Source organism: Aphelocoma coerulescens, chromosome 3, assembly GCF_041296385.1.
Source record: "Aphelocoma coerulescens isolate FSJ_1873_10779 chromosome 3, UR_Acoe_1.0, whole genome shotgun sequence".
Lineage (NCBI taxonomy): Eukaryota > Metazoa > Chordata > Aves > Passeriformes > Corvidae > Aphelocoma > Aphelocoma coerulescens.
The window spans coordinates 100,555,998-100,573,347 of NC_091016.1; the positions used below are offsets into that span (position 1 = coordinate 100,555,998).

Genomic DNA, 17,350 nt, shown 5'->3' on the forward strand with positions numbered 1-17,350 from the left:
TGCTCAAGCCCACCAGAGAGGCTTTTTGTGATACATTGTCAGTCAGATACACAGATTTCCCAACTCGGTCTCAGAAAAATTGCTTCATAGTTCTTTGTTTAGGTTGAGAGAAAGAGCATGGTCAGCTGCTGCTCTCTTGACCCCTTGGGCATTTTAACCCCCAGACTGACCAGCTCCTGACAATAAAGTGGAACTTCCCTAAGCTTGTAACTAAGTCCAGACTGGGATCTCTTAAGATCAGTATCCCTCCTGTGCCAAATTTGAGAGTGCAAAGCTACAAGAATATCTCCAAGAAACTCATGTAAAAATTACTGAATATTAGCATAACAGAATGTTTTTCTTCCCCAAAACTTGTTCCCGGAAGTGGCCAAGCCCATTTTTCACTAAAACTTTGAAAACAATCCAGTCTGGGGCAGAGATAAGGTACAGAAAATATAAGTTCCAGCAGTTAAAGGCTGACAAAGTAATAAACAACTGAAAGTAGTGCCTTATGATGGAAAGTGTTAGGGAACTTTAACTCTAGATGTCATTGCCAGCTTTGCTTATAATAAATGTGTCAGTAGCAATATGAAAAGATGTGTACAATAAGTTAAAGGAATGCAGTATTAACCTATTTTACGTGGCACGTCTGCCCACAAATTGCTTGCATCTCAATATGTTTTGGGAGAAAAGGATTCCCTCCCCCCCCCCCCCCGAATGTATTTTCAAAGGACGTGAACGGGGAATTTAGCGATTTTAATGTAACAGTGACACCTTGTGGTCAGTAGGGATGGCGTTAACTCTGAAAAGCACTTTTGCGCTGTGTTAACCTTTAGCAAGAGCAGAGAAAAAAAGAAGCGGGAAGGAAATGCAGGTAACTTTCAGGGATTTCCACAGAGAGATGTTATCCCATTTTATTGCCCTATATGTAGAAATTTATGCTTCTAGTTTCTTAAATACCAAAGTAATATTTATTTGCACACATTTATTTTATTGAAATACAGGAGAATGGCAAGCTTTGATTTTAGACAACTTGACTATGTAAATTAGGGAAGGGTCTTTGTGGGCACTGAACATTACACAGCGTTGCTGGCATGGTTATTTATGTTTCTGTGGTTACCTCTCTCTACAGGAGAGGGTGTTTCTGTCAGTGGCACACCATGTAGTAGTGGGTAGCAGACTGATGCCAGAGAGACTCATTAATATGGCAGAACCACACCATTCCAAGAGTGCCAGCTAGGCACTGACTGGGCTGCAGGATTAAATAGCATTAGTCTTGTGCTGCCTTTTATGTGGGCAACCTTTGACCTGACATATGTGGGTTCTCCTCTTACTTCTTTCTGCTAGCCTTCTCCCTTCCTTGAACAAATGCTGAACTAACGCAGCTATTCTTTGCCATACCTCCATGCACCTATATCTAAGACATTGGGCAGTGAACTTCACAACACTGTGGCCCCTAGACTTTGTGGCACAAATCTTTTCCTGTTTAATGCATACCTGGTATCCTTGATATTATAGTTTCAAAATCTCATTGTTTAGAAAAGCCTAATTTATGAAAGACCTGATTAATAGCTTCTGATTTATACCACATACATTCCTGGAGTTAGTGATGCTGACCTTGCCATTTTTAAGAAAGGAACAAAGTTAAACTTCTGCCAGACAAACCAGGTTTAAAGATCAGTAAGGAAAGAGACTGACTGTCTCAACAAAAAGTTATGGGGAGCTAGTAAAGCAAACTGAGAAACATGAAGCATTTATTATTCACTGGCAATAATGGTTTCCTGTTAAAATTGGCTGTTTGACAAAGGTGATGAATTTAATTCCTTGCTTTCTCATTGGGGTATTAGGAAGTTAGCATAGGACAGGAGCAAAAAGTCCTATGCCTTCTCTAGAGAGTAAGCTAAGGCTAGCCAAAGCTAAAGTTTGGAAGGTGTTCAGGAACCACTGCCAGGAATTTAGTGATTATCAAAAAGTGTAAAAAAATACTGAAGTATTGTAGTTTTCCTGGAAGCCAAGCCATTGTTCACCCTCACACATGTCCATATGTAAGCAGCTTGGTGTTTGCTTATCTAGGACATATCCTATGAAAGAGCTGCAGTACAACTTCTCAGAAATGTCAGCACAATTTAGTGCCTGTCAGGAAGTGACAGTGAGACTGTTGCCTTTTTAAACGTCATATTGACAGTGAATTTTTTGCAAGCTTCGTTTGCTAAAAGGATTGAAACTCATTGTCTCCTGTAAAAGTCTGACAAATATTTGACATGTGATGAAGGAAAAGGCCTTGTTTTATGTATTTTGTCAATTCTTACATTTTCTTTTAGAGCTGCTTGTGCTTTTAATGGCTGCAAAAGCAGAACAGCTTCGTAGCTGCTCAAGTTTGCAGAGAAGTTATTTATTAGGTGCTACTTCAGACTCTGTGCTTGGACAAGCTGAGCTGTAATATCAACCTCCAAATTAGTTAGTAGCACTGCTGAAGGATGCTTTCCAACATCTGTTTTTAGCACTGTTAGATTGGAGCTTAGAGTATGGATTATTTAAGGATTTTTTTGAATGGGGCTGCACTGAAGATGAACTGCAATGATTCTGCACTTGAGTCAGCAAACACATTATAATTGTCTGCACAACATGCATGAGCAGACAGATGCAGCTGACCTTGCTGCTGAAATAGTAGTACCTATATAGTCTCTATCTTGCAGTAGAGATCATATCAAAAGCATCATGAAGAGAACTTTAAAAGACATTTTCTTAAAGGAGAGACACCTTCTCACTGCATATTAAGACCACGGATTTGAAGAACTGTCAGATTTGGAGGTCAGTCATGGTTGCTGTATTATATATGCCATGTTAAGACGTTTTCTACCACTGGCTTAATGTTCTAACAGCAAATACATCCTGATAGAGATGTTAGACCAATTTTAGAGACTTAGTCTTTATACACTGTTTCTGGGAAGTAAAGGATTAAGTGTCCTGTACTAGGGTTAAAGCCAACCCCCCAAGGATGCTACTACCTAAGTGAAGGTGTGATTAGACCTCCTCCTTTTTATATTTAGCCATAATAGTCAATGATTTAAAAGACAGAACAATCATCACTGTCCATCAGGTGGAGGTTACTGCTCCCACTGCTTAGCCAGCAGAAGGCATCAGGGTTTTATATGCTCTTGCATCTATGATAAGATAAATTATCTGAGTTACTCCAGTGTCCGGTGTGGGGACTTTGAATAACTCAGACAAGGCTGCCTGAGAATACAAGGGTGTGATTAGACAAAGAGAGGTGTTTCACATTACCTTCAAGTTGCTGTGATATCCTTTATCCGTCCAAATCATCACCAACACTTTCACCAAACAATTATAAGCAACCTGTACCTCACTGTTGCAAGATTTGCCCTGCAAATTCAGAATTACTGTGGTATCACTAGTGTTTGTACAAGGACATCAAGAATTAATATGTATATGTATTCAATGCCTTTAGAAAACATGCCTTTTAATGCTGGAAGGATACTGTTCTTGTTTTTGCTTGCAGTGAGTGCCCTGTGAAGGACCGGAGGAGGCTACTGACAAACCTTTGTGGCTGTTTTTTACCAAATACAATTTAGTTGATATTTCCACCCATTTTTGCAAAAGGATAAGCATTTAATGTGATAATTTGCTGGGATTAGAAAGTGACTGTTTATATGCTACTGAAGCTGTTTCTGAGTCTGCTGATACTCCTTGGGAATTTAACAGCCATTATGTACCTCACCACATTATTTGCCTATAGCTTTTATCCCCATGCAAATGTTACTGAAAATAAGTACATGAAGAAGAATGCTCTAGCAGTTATGACATAACCTTACAGATTGGGAAAAACTCCATGAAAGACACTGTCTTTTACTTTTTCATCTCTGAAACAGTAATTTCTGATGCAAATATTAAAATCAGACTGAGAGAGCAGTGGCTTAGTAGTGGGATCATGCTTGTATCATTACCTGTGCATCCACATGTCAGACACCCTTTTCTGCAGACCTTCACCATACTCTGAATCTTTCCAATAGGAAGCTTTAAGTCTGTCTCTGCATGGACACTTGCAAGCTGAAAGCTGCCACTGTGGAGCTTGGAGCAATGACTTCTAGAGTAAATGCATGAATCCTAGCAGCTAGTACAAAAAGAGACAGAATTTCCAGCTGTCAGAAATGCATATCCTCTGTGTACTGGACACAGATGTGTTGTATAACACATTTTCTGACTGGTGGGTTACACAAACAAAGAGTGTGACAAGCGACCGAAATGTGAAACGTGCACTTTGGTGATTGACTCTGTAAGTCACAGATTAGTGTACTTTAAGGTACAGTAGCTCTTTTTAGAGACTCTCATTGTGTGAGCAGTATTAAATAGTGTTGTCTTGCCTGTCACAGTTACGCACCTCGACTCCTTTGAGGTATTTATTACAGGCTTTGAGCAGCTTCCTAGCTCAAGATAATATTCTCTGTTCGAGAATAGGACCTGGGACAACACTTCATTCTTTATTATTGCTCTTCAGAAATGTTGGACTTTGAAAGGCCAATGATAAAACTATGGAAAGCACCATTAAAACTAGAAGCAAGTACAAAAAAAAACTAGAACTAAAAAAACAGCTAATAGGTATATTTGGAAAGGGGACTTAGCAACTGCAACATGCAGGACATATCATCGCCTAGCTTGCCAGCGAGTTGTGTGCATGTCTGTGAAGGAGAAGCTCAGGCTCCCAGACCAGCCTGCAGGGACAGGTAGGTTCCTCAGAAGGGAAATCAGCAATCTCTGCAGTCAGGCCTCTAAGCCAAACTTACTGACTTGCATATGAGTAAGAGTCATGGTTTAATCTCTGAATCTCTCTGTACCGAAAGCCAAAGTTAGAGTTTTGAAAATTTATCTATGCACAGGAACTCCTGTCCTGAATTTCAGTCTGCCTGACCTATCCTTCTACAGTTTTGGGGTATGTCTGTCTAAATTATTCCTGCGGGGAAGGGAACCCTCTAGTGTGCTTAAGGCAGAGAGGAGCTTGTGTCTTTGAAGACCTAATAATTGTTCAGCCTGATTCCCTTGCCTGCTTCTGATTATCTGTAGAGCCTAAATGCTTCCAGAGGCAAGGGGAAGACTGAAGAGCTTTCTCTGACAAGGGAGACCCAGTGTCCTTGCTCACATACCTAACATGTTGTAACAAAAAAGATTACTTTCCTGTTTCAGCTTTATTTTAAAACTAAATCATAGAGAGAAGAGGACGCAAGAGCTCACTAAACAAATCAGTGGAAGTCACTGGCTCGTTTTTTTCCCCCCTCCCTTATAAGTCTCCTAAGGAAGGCTTTATTCTATAGGAAATGTAATATTATCTCCTGGGTGGAGTTGGTAACTGGTTTACTATTTTTTATCATGAATATGCTGAGGGGATCAGAAGAGAGAAGACATTTGAATGCAGCAGGAAGAAAATAAAAAACAAAAAATTATGAATTTACAACAGCTGATTGTTTTTTCAAGTCATAATTTAAGGCTAGTTTAAATGAGAAAACTTAACACTGTGCACCAACTATTGTCTTAAAAATATTCCAAGTAAAGCTCAGAACTAATGTGTATCTATGGAGAACTTCCATTGATTGTTTTTTTGCATGAAAGCCTTTGCAATACTAGATGCAGGTTATTTATAAACATCATATTGAAAGATAAAGAGAGAAAATACTTAAACCTCAGTTTATCTCTGAAACAGCAATCATCTTATCTGCCAAAATCACATGTAATGGACTGTTAGTTCTTTGTTCCATATCCCGTGTTTGAAAAGTCTTACCTTATAAAGACGTCAGGACTAAAGCCATTATAAGGAATTTCCTTCAAGGAACACATCCATTTGTGGAGAAATGCATATTTTATGCATGGTAACTAATACATATGGCCTGCCATTTATGAAAAATTATAAATAATACTCTGTGCTGATGCTTGGTGCTTCATTTTTGTGTTGTTATTTTCCAGATGGGAGTTGCTGTAGTGGATTCATCTGTTGCAGGACTTGGTGGTTGTCCCTATGCAAAAGGTGCTACTGGAAATGTAGCCACAGAGGATGTGATATACATGCTGAATGGTCTGGGCATCAACACAGTAAGATATTTTTTATCTTTCTACTTAAGACTTTAAGGAAAACAAAAATATTTTTCCAGGAAATGTACGATACATACCTGACAATAACCTATGCTGTACAATAAAATATTGAGGGCCCACAGTAGTTTTTGCAAACTCAGTGCTTTAATATGGTTTGACATGTAACAGGAATGATGTTGTTTTCATTAGCAGTTTAGAGTAGAAATGGTTTGTGCATTTAACATAGTTTTAATAATCCCCTTCTTCTTACCTGGAACTATGAGGAACTTAGTAGCAGCTGCTTTGTGTCACTGCTCTGCCTCAGTAACCACAAAAAATTCAGTACTGTAGACATTGCTCAAGAAAGCTGGTCATCTCTGCAGTGGAAAGACTGAGCAGACTTCAGTTTCTGTCACAGTTTTGGATTTGGATCATAGTGCTTATTAATTTGTTGTCAATTTTTCTGACTTAAAAGTTGAAAAAAATTGTGATGTTTGGAGCCCAGGCACAGGACACTGATATTTCTCAAGTATCCACTTAATATATTTCAAAATTGTACAGAACCTGTTACTGGCTAGGAGGCTTCACAGTCATTTTTATTACTAGCTCTGTTCTTGGAGGAGAGAGCAGAGCAGCTTATCTGCACTGAGCTGCACTTTAATGAACCTTACCAGTGAGAATCCACACTTCAAGAGCACACGTTTAGTACCCCTGGCTTGGTTAGCACGTTAATTATTCTGTATTCCTAGGACTCAGTTACTGCCTTCTTCAATTAATGTGGTCTTTGGTCTTTCTGTCGGTCACCATTGTTCTGAATATGTGGCATAAGAAGTTTGTGCTAACTCAGGCATTGCAGTAACTTTATGTTTAATTTAGACATAGACTTGGAGAGTCAAATTCAAAGAAGAACATATAAAAAACTGCCAAAACTACAAAGCGTGTGGTTTGCATTTAAACTACTGCAGAAAGAAATAGAAATGTCTGATGTCTGAAATAGTAAGATTTGAATTATTGAGGAGCTCATTGGGACTTAGCACTTGCTTGTAGGCTGCAGTTCTGTGTGGTGTACATGCTGATGGAGTTCCTTGACATGAAAGGATTACAGAACTTGTTTCTGAACTGCACATTCTCTGGGTACTGTTAAAGCATATTCAGTGCCTTACAGAGTTCCCTGTAAGCACTCATCTGCTCTTATTTGCTTTTTAGGGAGTTCAGGGTAGATGTCAGACATGTTTAGGAAAGGTTCTATCACAAGTGTCCACTGTACGAGTGGACTCTGTTTTGAACTGTTTGTACACACTTTTCTTCATGAAGGAGATGTTCTTTTGTAACAACACTATTCTTTGAAATAAGGAGGAGAAAGCATGCATTTTACTTTACATTGCTGTGCACCTTAGACTTAGGCTTTCAGTGTAGTCTTTCCTTGGGCAAAATACTCATTGACCTTTCCAACTGACTCATAGCAAAAGGAAGCAATTAAGCAAAAATAGTCTGATTATATGAAATATACTGTGTCCCAGGCTACTTGATAAAATTGATTAATCTGTTAACAATCTGGTGGCCAAGCAAGAATCCAGCTTGTCCTAAAGGCTGACACCAAATCCCATGGAGACAATCTCACCATCAAATGCTTAGTTCTTCTTTGGTTTGGTTTGGTGGTGGTTTTATTTAGGTTTTGTTTAATTTTAGATTTTAGATTATGCAATAGCAAAACAAAAGGCTTTGCTTTTTGAATCCTTTCTGGCTCATTAAATAAAGAGTGTTTTACTGCATGAGAGACCTGGAGCCTCAAAGTTATTACCATAATATACGAGCTCTTGTCTTTATAACGTTAGTTGTTTTTGGTACTGTTGCCAATTCTGTAAAATCATTATTGCAGAAAACTATTAATATGTTCCTTTTTTGTGTAATGGCACAAAATGAAATTGTAATTGCTAATGTTGTCCATTTGCAAGGAGCACTTTCTCATGTTCATTTCAACTATCCACTAAAGTTTTCTGTTTGTTGACTGAACTCACCTTAAGTGTCAGGCAATATTGGACATTATTTAATCATATATTATTTTAGCTCAGTTGGTCAGAGCATGATGCTCATAACACCAAAGTAGCAGGTTCCACCCCCATATGGGCCATTCACTTAAGGATTGGACTCTCTGATATCTGTGAATTATTGAGTTCAGACTGACTAGATACATCAAAATAATAATTGATGCTTTTTCTATACTGTTCTTCAGAACACGTAAACAACAAGTGACCTGTGAAATGAATCTTTGGCAGACTAAATGTGAAATAATTTTTAAGTCAATGGGAATGAAAAGATTTTGCCTTCTTGCAGAAGCTTTTCTGATTTAAGGCACTTGTCCAAGTTTATAAATAATATTGGAGTCACTTTTCTTTGAGTTTTTTTGGGGGGAAATTCATTCCTGGGTGTGAAGGAGTAATTCTGGATATATGGAGTGATTACCAAGTATACTTAGTAAGTATATTCTGGGTATCTGAACACACATTATTTTGTGGACAACCTTACAAACACCTATTCCTGTCCCATTCCCATCTGTGAGTCACACTCCTGAATGCCGGGCTGTGTGCCCTCACAGTAATCCTCTTTGGTTCACAACACTTTCATTGAGGAAGACAGTATAAAAAGCACAGATACATGTATTCCATTTAATGAATGTGAACTGTGAAAGTATGTTTCTTATCAACACATATCACATTATGCAGTGTCACAGTGATGAAAACATGAATATTTTGTAGTTTGGGGAGTTTATTTTGACATCTTCCATAATCTAACTACCAGCTATGTCTGTGGGGGTATGTTGCTCATTTCTTCCTTTTTAAAAACACAGATGGGTTAAAATTTTTTAGATTATGTTATGTGCAATAGCACTTTACAAACTAAACCGAAGTAATGGCCCATAAAGGATAAACAGAATAAGCTGAAATTACCCTTGTTATAACTGTATTAAAATGAGATAGTTATAAAATAATGTCTTTGAATTATGTAGTTTAGATGGTGCTAAATATTAGAGCTGATTGGAAGCTCCAAAACATTTCTTTTTCAAATTAAAAATGTTTTTGATTACATTTCTGCTCAGTGATTTCTATTCTCATTAACATTTTTAGCCAATTCCAAGAAGGAAAGAGGCAAAGTTTACCACAGAACATGGAAATAAGTGCTAGATCCAGTTTAAGAATTAAGTATTTAAATCAGGTTTTGGTCTGAACATTAGTGCATCAATGTGGGAGTGTGATGGAAATGTATTTCTGGTGCAATACATCTTGTACTATTTAATGGAGAGTGACACCCTTCTCCCAGCTTTGTATGACTGCTCACTGTATTGGTAGTTCAAAGTCCCCTATTGCATCCTTTCTACAGGAACTTTACTGGCTTCTACATTGCAATCTTTGGAGCAAGTACTTACATCACTTATATGATCTAACTTTAAAACTTCTACTATACATGAGCAATAAAGGAGACTTATAATGAAGAGGGTTTGCCTCTTTAATCAGTGATCTGATTTAATTTTAGCAATCAAGCAGCACTGATACATATCTTAGTTACAAAATAGTTGCTCAAGGGACATGTTTTTTTGGCATGGGCAGATCAAGCAGTTGTGAACTTTTGCTCAGCTGTGCTATCAATGTAAATGGTAATTTTGTATTGAAATAGACTCCTTCCAGAAAGAGATTATAGTTATTCAAGACAATACAGGAGTCTGTTTCTCCTGCATTCAGTTGCCAATACAAGTGTTTTTCCTTCATTTTCCTGAGCTGCAAGGAGGGTACTTGCAAGCATGAAGTTTTATAGTGTTGGATGATAAATAAGTATAGCATGTATTTAGACACTATATTTTTCTTCTTGCTTCTAGTTATAATTCCAGTTCTTTATTCCAGACTCTTTTGGGGTTGAAAGATATTACTCCAGCATTTTGTCCACTGCTGATGGACACTACTCTCGATGTAGTAGAACCTTTCAAACAACTGGAAGCTGTAACTATCCATAAATCACTGTAGCTTTACTGATCCCCATTACTGACCTATAACATGAATCAGGCCCTTTGTTTGCAAAAATTAGACCCTGGAGCAAAAAACTTGGAGTCTAAGCATTTTCAACATGTGCATTTATTATTCTTCACATTTTTCACCTCTTTTTTAGGGAGTAAATCTTCATGCTGTGATGGAAGCTGGAAACTTCATCTGCTCAGCTTTGAACAAGAAAACAAACTCAAAGGTTGCACAAGCTTCCTTCAGTACTGGAACTATCAATTAGATGGATTTTTCTTTTTGCAGCTTGATTACATTTCCCATTTACCTTGACCAAGGACATTTGCATCAGGAAAAGAAGCAAGAAAACCATTGCATCAAAGAAGCAAAATAGAACCCATACATAATTTTTTTTTTATGGGAAGAGTTATTGTACTGTACTGTCTTGTCAACAATTGTTTGATATGTCAGTAAGAAATAAATGACTGAAGTACAGAATCCTGTATGTGGTACTTCTACAGATGAGAAAAATGTATAAACACCAGGACATTTTACCATGTTTTAAATTGAATTTTTAGTTCTTTTCAGGAAAACTGGGTAGAAGCAGTGAGTATATAGTTAAATTTTAATCAAGATGATTTCAGAACAGTACAAGTATTTTCAGTAGTTTATGAGATCTCACACAATGTGTGGCCATTCTATTATGTATTTTATTTATCTGAATTCTTGCTTTTCATTTGTCAAGTCACTGTTATGAACATGGAGCCAAATCTGAATTCACTGTAAGAATTTTTTAGCAATAGAACATTTTTAAAATTTTGTTTGACATCTGTTAAATTATGGATAACTTTATCTTGTTCCAAGACATTGTGGTGAATGGCACTCTGCCATATCCTTCAAATCCTCCTGCAAATTTCCTTATTTGTTACATATGTTAAATTTGTTGTAGTTTCCTTTTTTGGTCAACTTATTAAAACCTAATTATATGAAGCAAATAAAAATCAGCAAGGTTTTCAACATCATTCAGGTTCAGAGTAGTGTAGAAGGGGCTACATTTTCATCCAAGGTTTCATCAATTAGATTTTTCATTCTATAGGCTATGAATTGAGATTCTCATTCATAAGTCACGAGCTTTTTAGGGTAATAGTATTCTGCTGGACTAGCTTACACAAAGGAAACCACTTACAATTTTTTTCTGTGCTCTGCTGATAATGACATTGTTCTTTTAAATGCCTTAGTTCAACAAGATGCCAATGAACTGCACGGTCATTTTTAGATCTATAATGGACAAATGGACAAATTCAAAGAGCCTTATCCTATTTATAAATGTTCAAGTGTGCCATGAAAATACTGTCATTTTTTTCAGCCTTAAACATCAGTTCTGTTGCTCATTGGTTGTGCAGGGTCTGTCTGTACTTCTCTGTGTGCTTAACCTTGATCTATGTTTTTTTCTGAGCATGGCCTGTTGACGTGAAAATCTAAAACCCTGGGCTATGGTCTTCTTCCATGTTCTCAATTTTCCTCAAAAATATGAAATCTTTTCAAAAGGTGAGATGAAAGAAAGTGAAAGATAACACAAAAAAAAAAGAAAAGGCTGAGTCTTTTTTTTGTCTGGAACTCAAGTCTGCCAAGTTACATCTGAGTCTTGGTTTGCCTTTGAAATTCCAAAGTGAATTTTTCTGAGATCTTTTAGTCAGTTGTGTAGTTTAGAATTGGCATAGCTTAAGAAAGCCAAATTTTGCATGCCAGGCAACACAAAGCCATAAATTTGACATAATACCTCTATCCTCCTTATGCCATAATGATAGTCAAAATTAATATAAGCTACTTTGTTTCACTCTTCTCATGGTAAAAGTCAAAGGATAAACAAAGAAATGTGTTCAGGTGAGGCAAGAAATATCTTGCCTATCATTCCAAAATACTGAATATTTTCCTGCAGAGTCTAGTAAGAAGACTTTCAAGTACTTCTGAAAGTGTGAACCCCCTGATTTGCTTGACCTGCCCTGGATGCATGGTTGGGTCACCAGAAAAAAGCTCTTCTTCTTTTCCCCATGTTTCAGCTGGGGCTTTGCTATTTAGCAGCCACTATGGCTCATATATCAAAACATGAACTTAAATAAAACCAGGTCTGAACCATTCACAGACTTAAAAATTCTGTAATGGATTAGATCCAATGAAGTAGTGAGGAAACTGAAGCAGTACTTAGACTGTACTCAGTCTAATAATTAGTAGTTAAGCATAAACATGGTACCAGAATTGACATCTCAAAAACTCCTTAATTTATGTGCCATTTACCCCTGAAGGTGACTAACCTTACTGTAATACTCTTCTATTTAATAATAAATTTTCCTTTTTAGTTTTCTCTGTAGGTACAGAATTGGCTCACTTTGAGCTAAGTATGAAGTTTTCATGTAGGGCCTGATGAATTTTCTTCCATCCAAGACCCTCTGAGCAAGCATGTTTAATTGACATAAACAATATTGAGCTTCTCAAAGACTGAAAGTGAAGTCAGCCCGTGAAAAAAAAGCAGTTGTGATGCAAACCTGAATGTGAGAGTAAACAACTGAACTGAGATTGAGCTTGCTGCTCAGCCTGGGGAGATTCAAATGCACACCCATGACAGGACCCAAGGGAATGGCCTGAAGTTGTACTGGGGAGGTTTAGGCTGGATATTAGAAAAATGTTCTTCACCCAGAGGGTTGGGCACTGAGCAGGCTCCCAGGGCAGTGGTCACAGCACCAAGCCTGACAGAGTTCAAGAAGCTTGGACAATGCTCTCAGGCACATGGTGTGACTCTTGGGGATGGTGCTGTGCAGGGCCAGGAGTTGGATTCAATGATCCTTGTGGGTCCTCTCCAACTCAGCATACCTGAACTGAAAAAGAACACACCTTCTAGTAAATCTGGATGAAGATGTGCCACTGAGTAGAATGGAATTAAAAATTCCGAAGACCAGAAAGATCCCAAGAAAAGAATGTTGTAAATGTCTCTGCAACAGATTGAAGGGTTCTGTTCCTTGAAGGTGGTGGTGAGGGCTTCAATTATCGGCCAGGTTAGGAACTGAACAGAGGGTCCATTTTTATGCCTCTGTGCACGGTGCATCATAGGCTTCTCAGCATCTGGGCTGTCTGGTTTGCAATTCTAAGGCTCTTAACTCTCCCTATGCAGTGAAACAGAGTACCTATTAAATCATGTGGATGAACAACCTAAAATGTCTCAGTTCTTTATTGGGTCTATTTTAGAAACTACTTGGAAGCTTGTGGAGAGCCTTAAATGCAGGTCTGTTATTCTGTAATGATGTGAGCATTGGAAAAGATGAGCAGTCACATCTGGAGCCCGTACTTTACCCACATGCTCAGCTTCAACCACTTTGTGAGTTATAGTAATCCAGGGTGGAGGTCACAGACAAATAGATTGTTTGTCAGGATTGTTACAAGAGAGAAAGAAACATAGAGCCAGAATTAAAAAAAGCAACCCCCAGCCCAGTGTTTATGTGCCAAAATTGCCACCTGGGATGGATTTAGGTCTGTGGGTCCAGGTGAGCAATCCCTATAAAATCCTTGTTTACTTGGGAGTGTGACTGAGAATCCTGAGACATCTTATGTTCTGCCTACTGACATTTTTTAGGTGTGTTAAATGCTGCTGCTCTGCTTTCCTGGGCTGGCATAATTTTTGACTGTGCAGAACATTTTGACACCTAATGTCTGGCTTCACAAAATAAGCATGTCTTGCTCTTAAGATCAAAGGCTAATCCAATCCATGAGCGTGCATCACTCACACAGGCAGCATTGAATTCAGCATATAATAAAACAGTTGAGACTATACCCCTTCAAAAACATGTTAAGACATGGGATGATGCTCTCCAGTGCTTCTGACTTCCCTAAATCTTTATGCTTATATTCAGAGTAACCCATCACTAGTGGTGTCTGCTCTTCTAGTCCCTGTCAGTGCCCCCAGCTGAGTACACTGCTGTCACTTCATTCTGAAGTAGCTCCCTGGATGTGGAGGACTTGCATCCAGGTGTTTGGCATCCATGAGCAGGTGTTCTTAACGCTATGTCATTATAAAAATTGTAAGTCAAGATATTACATTGTTAAAGGCATGGCTGGTGTTCCTTGTTGGAGGAGAAGTTGATCCAGTTTCATTAGTATGGGCATAATCATTCTTCAGTGCCTTCCAGAACACAGCAGTGTCATAGATCCCATACAGTTCTAATGTCTTCCAGCAGCAGCTTGCTTTGTAGTTTAAACTTTTATGTATTAGGACAACTTGGCTCTGGACCAGCACTTTAATGCTTCATTTTCATGTGTAATCAGAGCTTATGAAATAAAAACTAAATATTCTAGTCTTGTGAATAAGTCCAGAGAGGCTTTGGCTAATTTTCCTCTTTTAATAGTGTCATTTGAGTTCATAAAACTTTTATTATTGTATTAAGAAGTCACAAAATGAAGACTGCAAGTCTGCGAGATAAAATTCGTATGTTTGGGATCAGTGCTCTTGAAATAAAATAATACTTATACAAAGAGTTAGTGTGAATGTATAAGATCTGCCTATTTTTTCACTGAGTTGTTTTGAAGGGGTAGAAATATTGTTTAGTTACTGTGATATTAGAAAATCAGTATTCTCTGCCACTGAATTTTTCTATGATTCCTGACACTGCCTTAAGTTCTCTTCAATGATTGTGAAGTATCTAGAAAAGTGGCAAAACAGATAGTCTGGAGAAGTAAATGAATTCCAGTTCTTGACTTGCTGATCAATGCTTTTCTTTTGTTATATTTTCGAAGATTATTTTTCTCTACAGTCCTGCTGTAATGCAGTGTTGATCTTCATTGCTGCAAAAACACAGCAGGCAGAAGGACTACAGCCAAAGTCAACTTAGTCCTTTGAAACCAATGTCAAAGAGACGATATGTTTGTTAAGGAATTGTCATGTATCTGCCTGGTTAAATGCATTTGTGATTTTGCAATATGTGGTGTTAAAGCTGAAATAAAATCTGTCTCAGTGTTTACTGAAACTGATATGGTCATGTATTATGCCAGATTCAGCAGCTCTGACCAACCAGCTCATGCATACAGCATTAGCAAATATAAGCTGTCACTGACGTGTGTGCCTGTGTTGACTTTGTTACCTTGTAATCCATTTTGAGTGCTTTTTCTTAGGATTACCTTTTAATATGGTGTTCCTGTGTGCTTTTACAGCAGACAAATCTCTTTTAAGTTAGTGAGGAAACATTTCTTTCCTCCATTAACTAAACATTAAAAGCTACAGGACAGAAATGGAGGTAGGAGGTGAAAAAATTCAATGAGGCATTATCTAACTTCAGATGTTCCAATGCAGGGTAGAAATCCGTGCCATCTAAGTGATGTCTCAGATTCCCTACACACTTCATGGGAGACTGAATGACTTCAGCATGTGGTCTGAAACATCAAAATGTTGATGAGGGAACTTTCTTGGCAAAGTCAACAGCAAAATTCCCTAACCCCATGCTACTATTGAAGTGCCTCAACATGAGCTGCAGTTAGTTATCTTCACTAGCTTGAACATAAGGGTTAGTATTTTCCTTGGTGGAAAGACAGCCACAGCCATTTTTTTAAAAGAACTGAATGCTGTTCTCTGTTTTATGGCACCATCTTCTGGTGTTGGTGCTGCTTCCATCCATCTTCTGTGTTACTAGCTTGGTCTGATATGTAGCTCAGAGTACCTGGATGTGATTCCCACACCAGCCTGAAAAGGCTGAGCCCATGCCTATCCAAGTAGTTCATTCTTTTGACCACACAAACAGGTAAGACAGCCAGGGAAAAATGTTCCTTTTGAAGACTTCAAGACTCACTGTGGCAAGACAGGAGAAGTACAAACCTGGGCTTTACAGCCTTGTAGCTTCACATTGCAGAAGAAAGAGCTAGTCCTGCGTACTTGTCTCAAAAACTCTTCACACATTTAATTTGAAACAATCATTAGACAAAATGCATAAACAATCTTCAAAGAAAATACTGGAACCCGGTATTCTCCCTTTCAGATGAGAGTGCTGTATGGCAAAAATTAATGCTTTTTCCCTCTAGTCCAATCAGACTTCATTTCTTCACTTTGGGATGTCCCAGCTCCAGTGGGAAGAGGGTGAATGCTATGTCCTTACCCAAAATTATGTGTGTCCTGGGAATCCTGTCATCAATGATACTTAATTTCCCTCATCTGGGTATTAGATTCAGATATCATACTTCAGGGGAAAATATTTTAATAATGAAGCTCTCACAAAATACTGCTTTTTCTTCCATCATGGTCAGACTCAAAGATCTTAAAGTTCTTTTCCAAACGAACTGATTCTATGATTCTCTGGTCCCAAAACTGTTTGTGAAGCAGTTAGCAGTTAATCAGTATCACAGGAATACAGATCATCCCAGCAGAAATTCCTTTATTTAATAACTAACACCTAGATACAATTGACAGACTACTTTTCACATGTAGAGTGGAGGAAATGTACTTTTCCCACTAAGCATTTAAGTCATCTCTTAAGAGAGAGCCTGTAAAACTGCGTAACACCACAAGAGCCACTAAGTATCTTGCTGTCTTTCAGAGTAACTCACATACCCTCCATTTCAAATACATTTTACATACTTGTGAGTGTGTGTGTGTGTAAGCACATATATATGAATTGGGTTTCTAGTGTCTAAATATAAGACAATTAGAAAACAAAAAGCTTCTAAGACAGAAGGTAATTTTTTGGTTGTTGTTGATTGAGGTTTAGTTAAATCTGAATTTAAATGGAGCTCTTCAAATTTTGTGGTATGGAGGGTTCACTGGTTTTTGAAGTCAGACTGAAAACCAGCGCAGGTTTCATGTCAGAAGTACATTTCCTGTATAAAGAAATGTTTTTATCCAACATATTCTCAACAGTATTTTCAGTTTGAAGTCTTCCCACTTCACAGTTTCAAGATGAAGAATATGAACTTTGGTGGGAGGTAAGGCAGACGCTGCAAATTGCTTGGACTGCTAAAGGAGATCTTTTTGATTTAACAAACTGACTGCACTTTTCTTTTTGGATTTTTGTCCAAATGCTGATTTAGTAATGACAGAACACTTGACTGCAAAACAAAAAGGACTTCGTTTGGTTTTGTATTATGCATGCAGATAATAAAGACAGAGAAAATCCATGTTGTAATAAGTGTTTCAGATTTCTAAGCCTCTCCCCAACAGAACTGCACACTTAAGATTTTGCTCTCACACTAATAATTTCACAAGCTACCAAAGCCAGAAGCAAGAGTCACATTGAAGAGTAGAGATTCCTGCCTTTCTGATCACAATAATTTCTAGA

General features: G+C 37.9%; 1 protein-coding gene across 3 annotated transcripts in view; it reads left to right on the top strand.

Annotated features, from left to right (window-relative positions):
• HMGCLL1 (3-hydroxy-3-methylglutaryl-CoA lyase like 1) overlaps positions 1-13,253 on the top strand; it is a 79,048-nt gene extending 65,795 nt beyond the window's left edge. For all 3 annotated transcript variants that reach the window (XM_069011413.1, XM_069011414.1, XM_069011415.1), the window contains exons 8-9: positions 5,953-6,078; positions 10,216-13,253. In XM_069011413.1, the coding sequence (XP_068867514.1) occupies positions 5,953-6,078; positions 10,216-10,329 (240 nt within the window). In that variant the 3' untranslated portion in view covers positions 10,330-13,253. The remainder of the gene's footprint in view (positions 1-5,952; positions 6,079-10,215) is intronic.
• Positions 13,254-17,350: the final 4,097 nt, after the last annotated feature.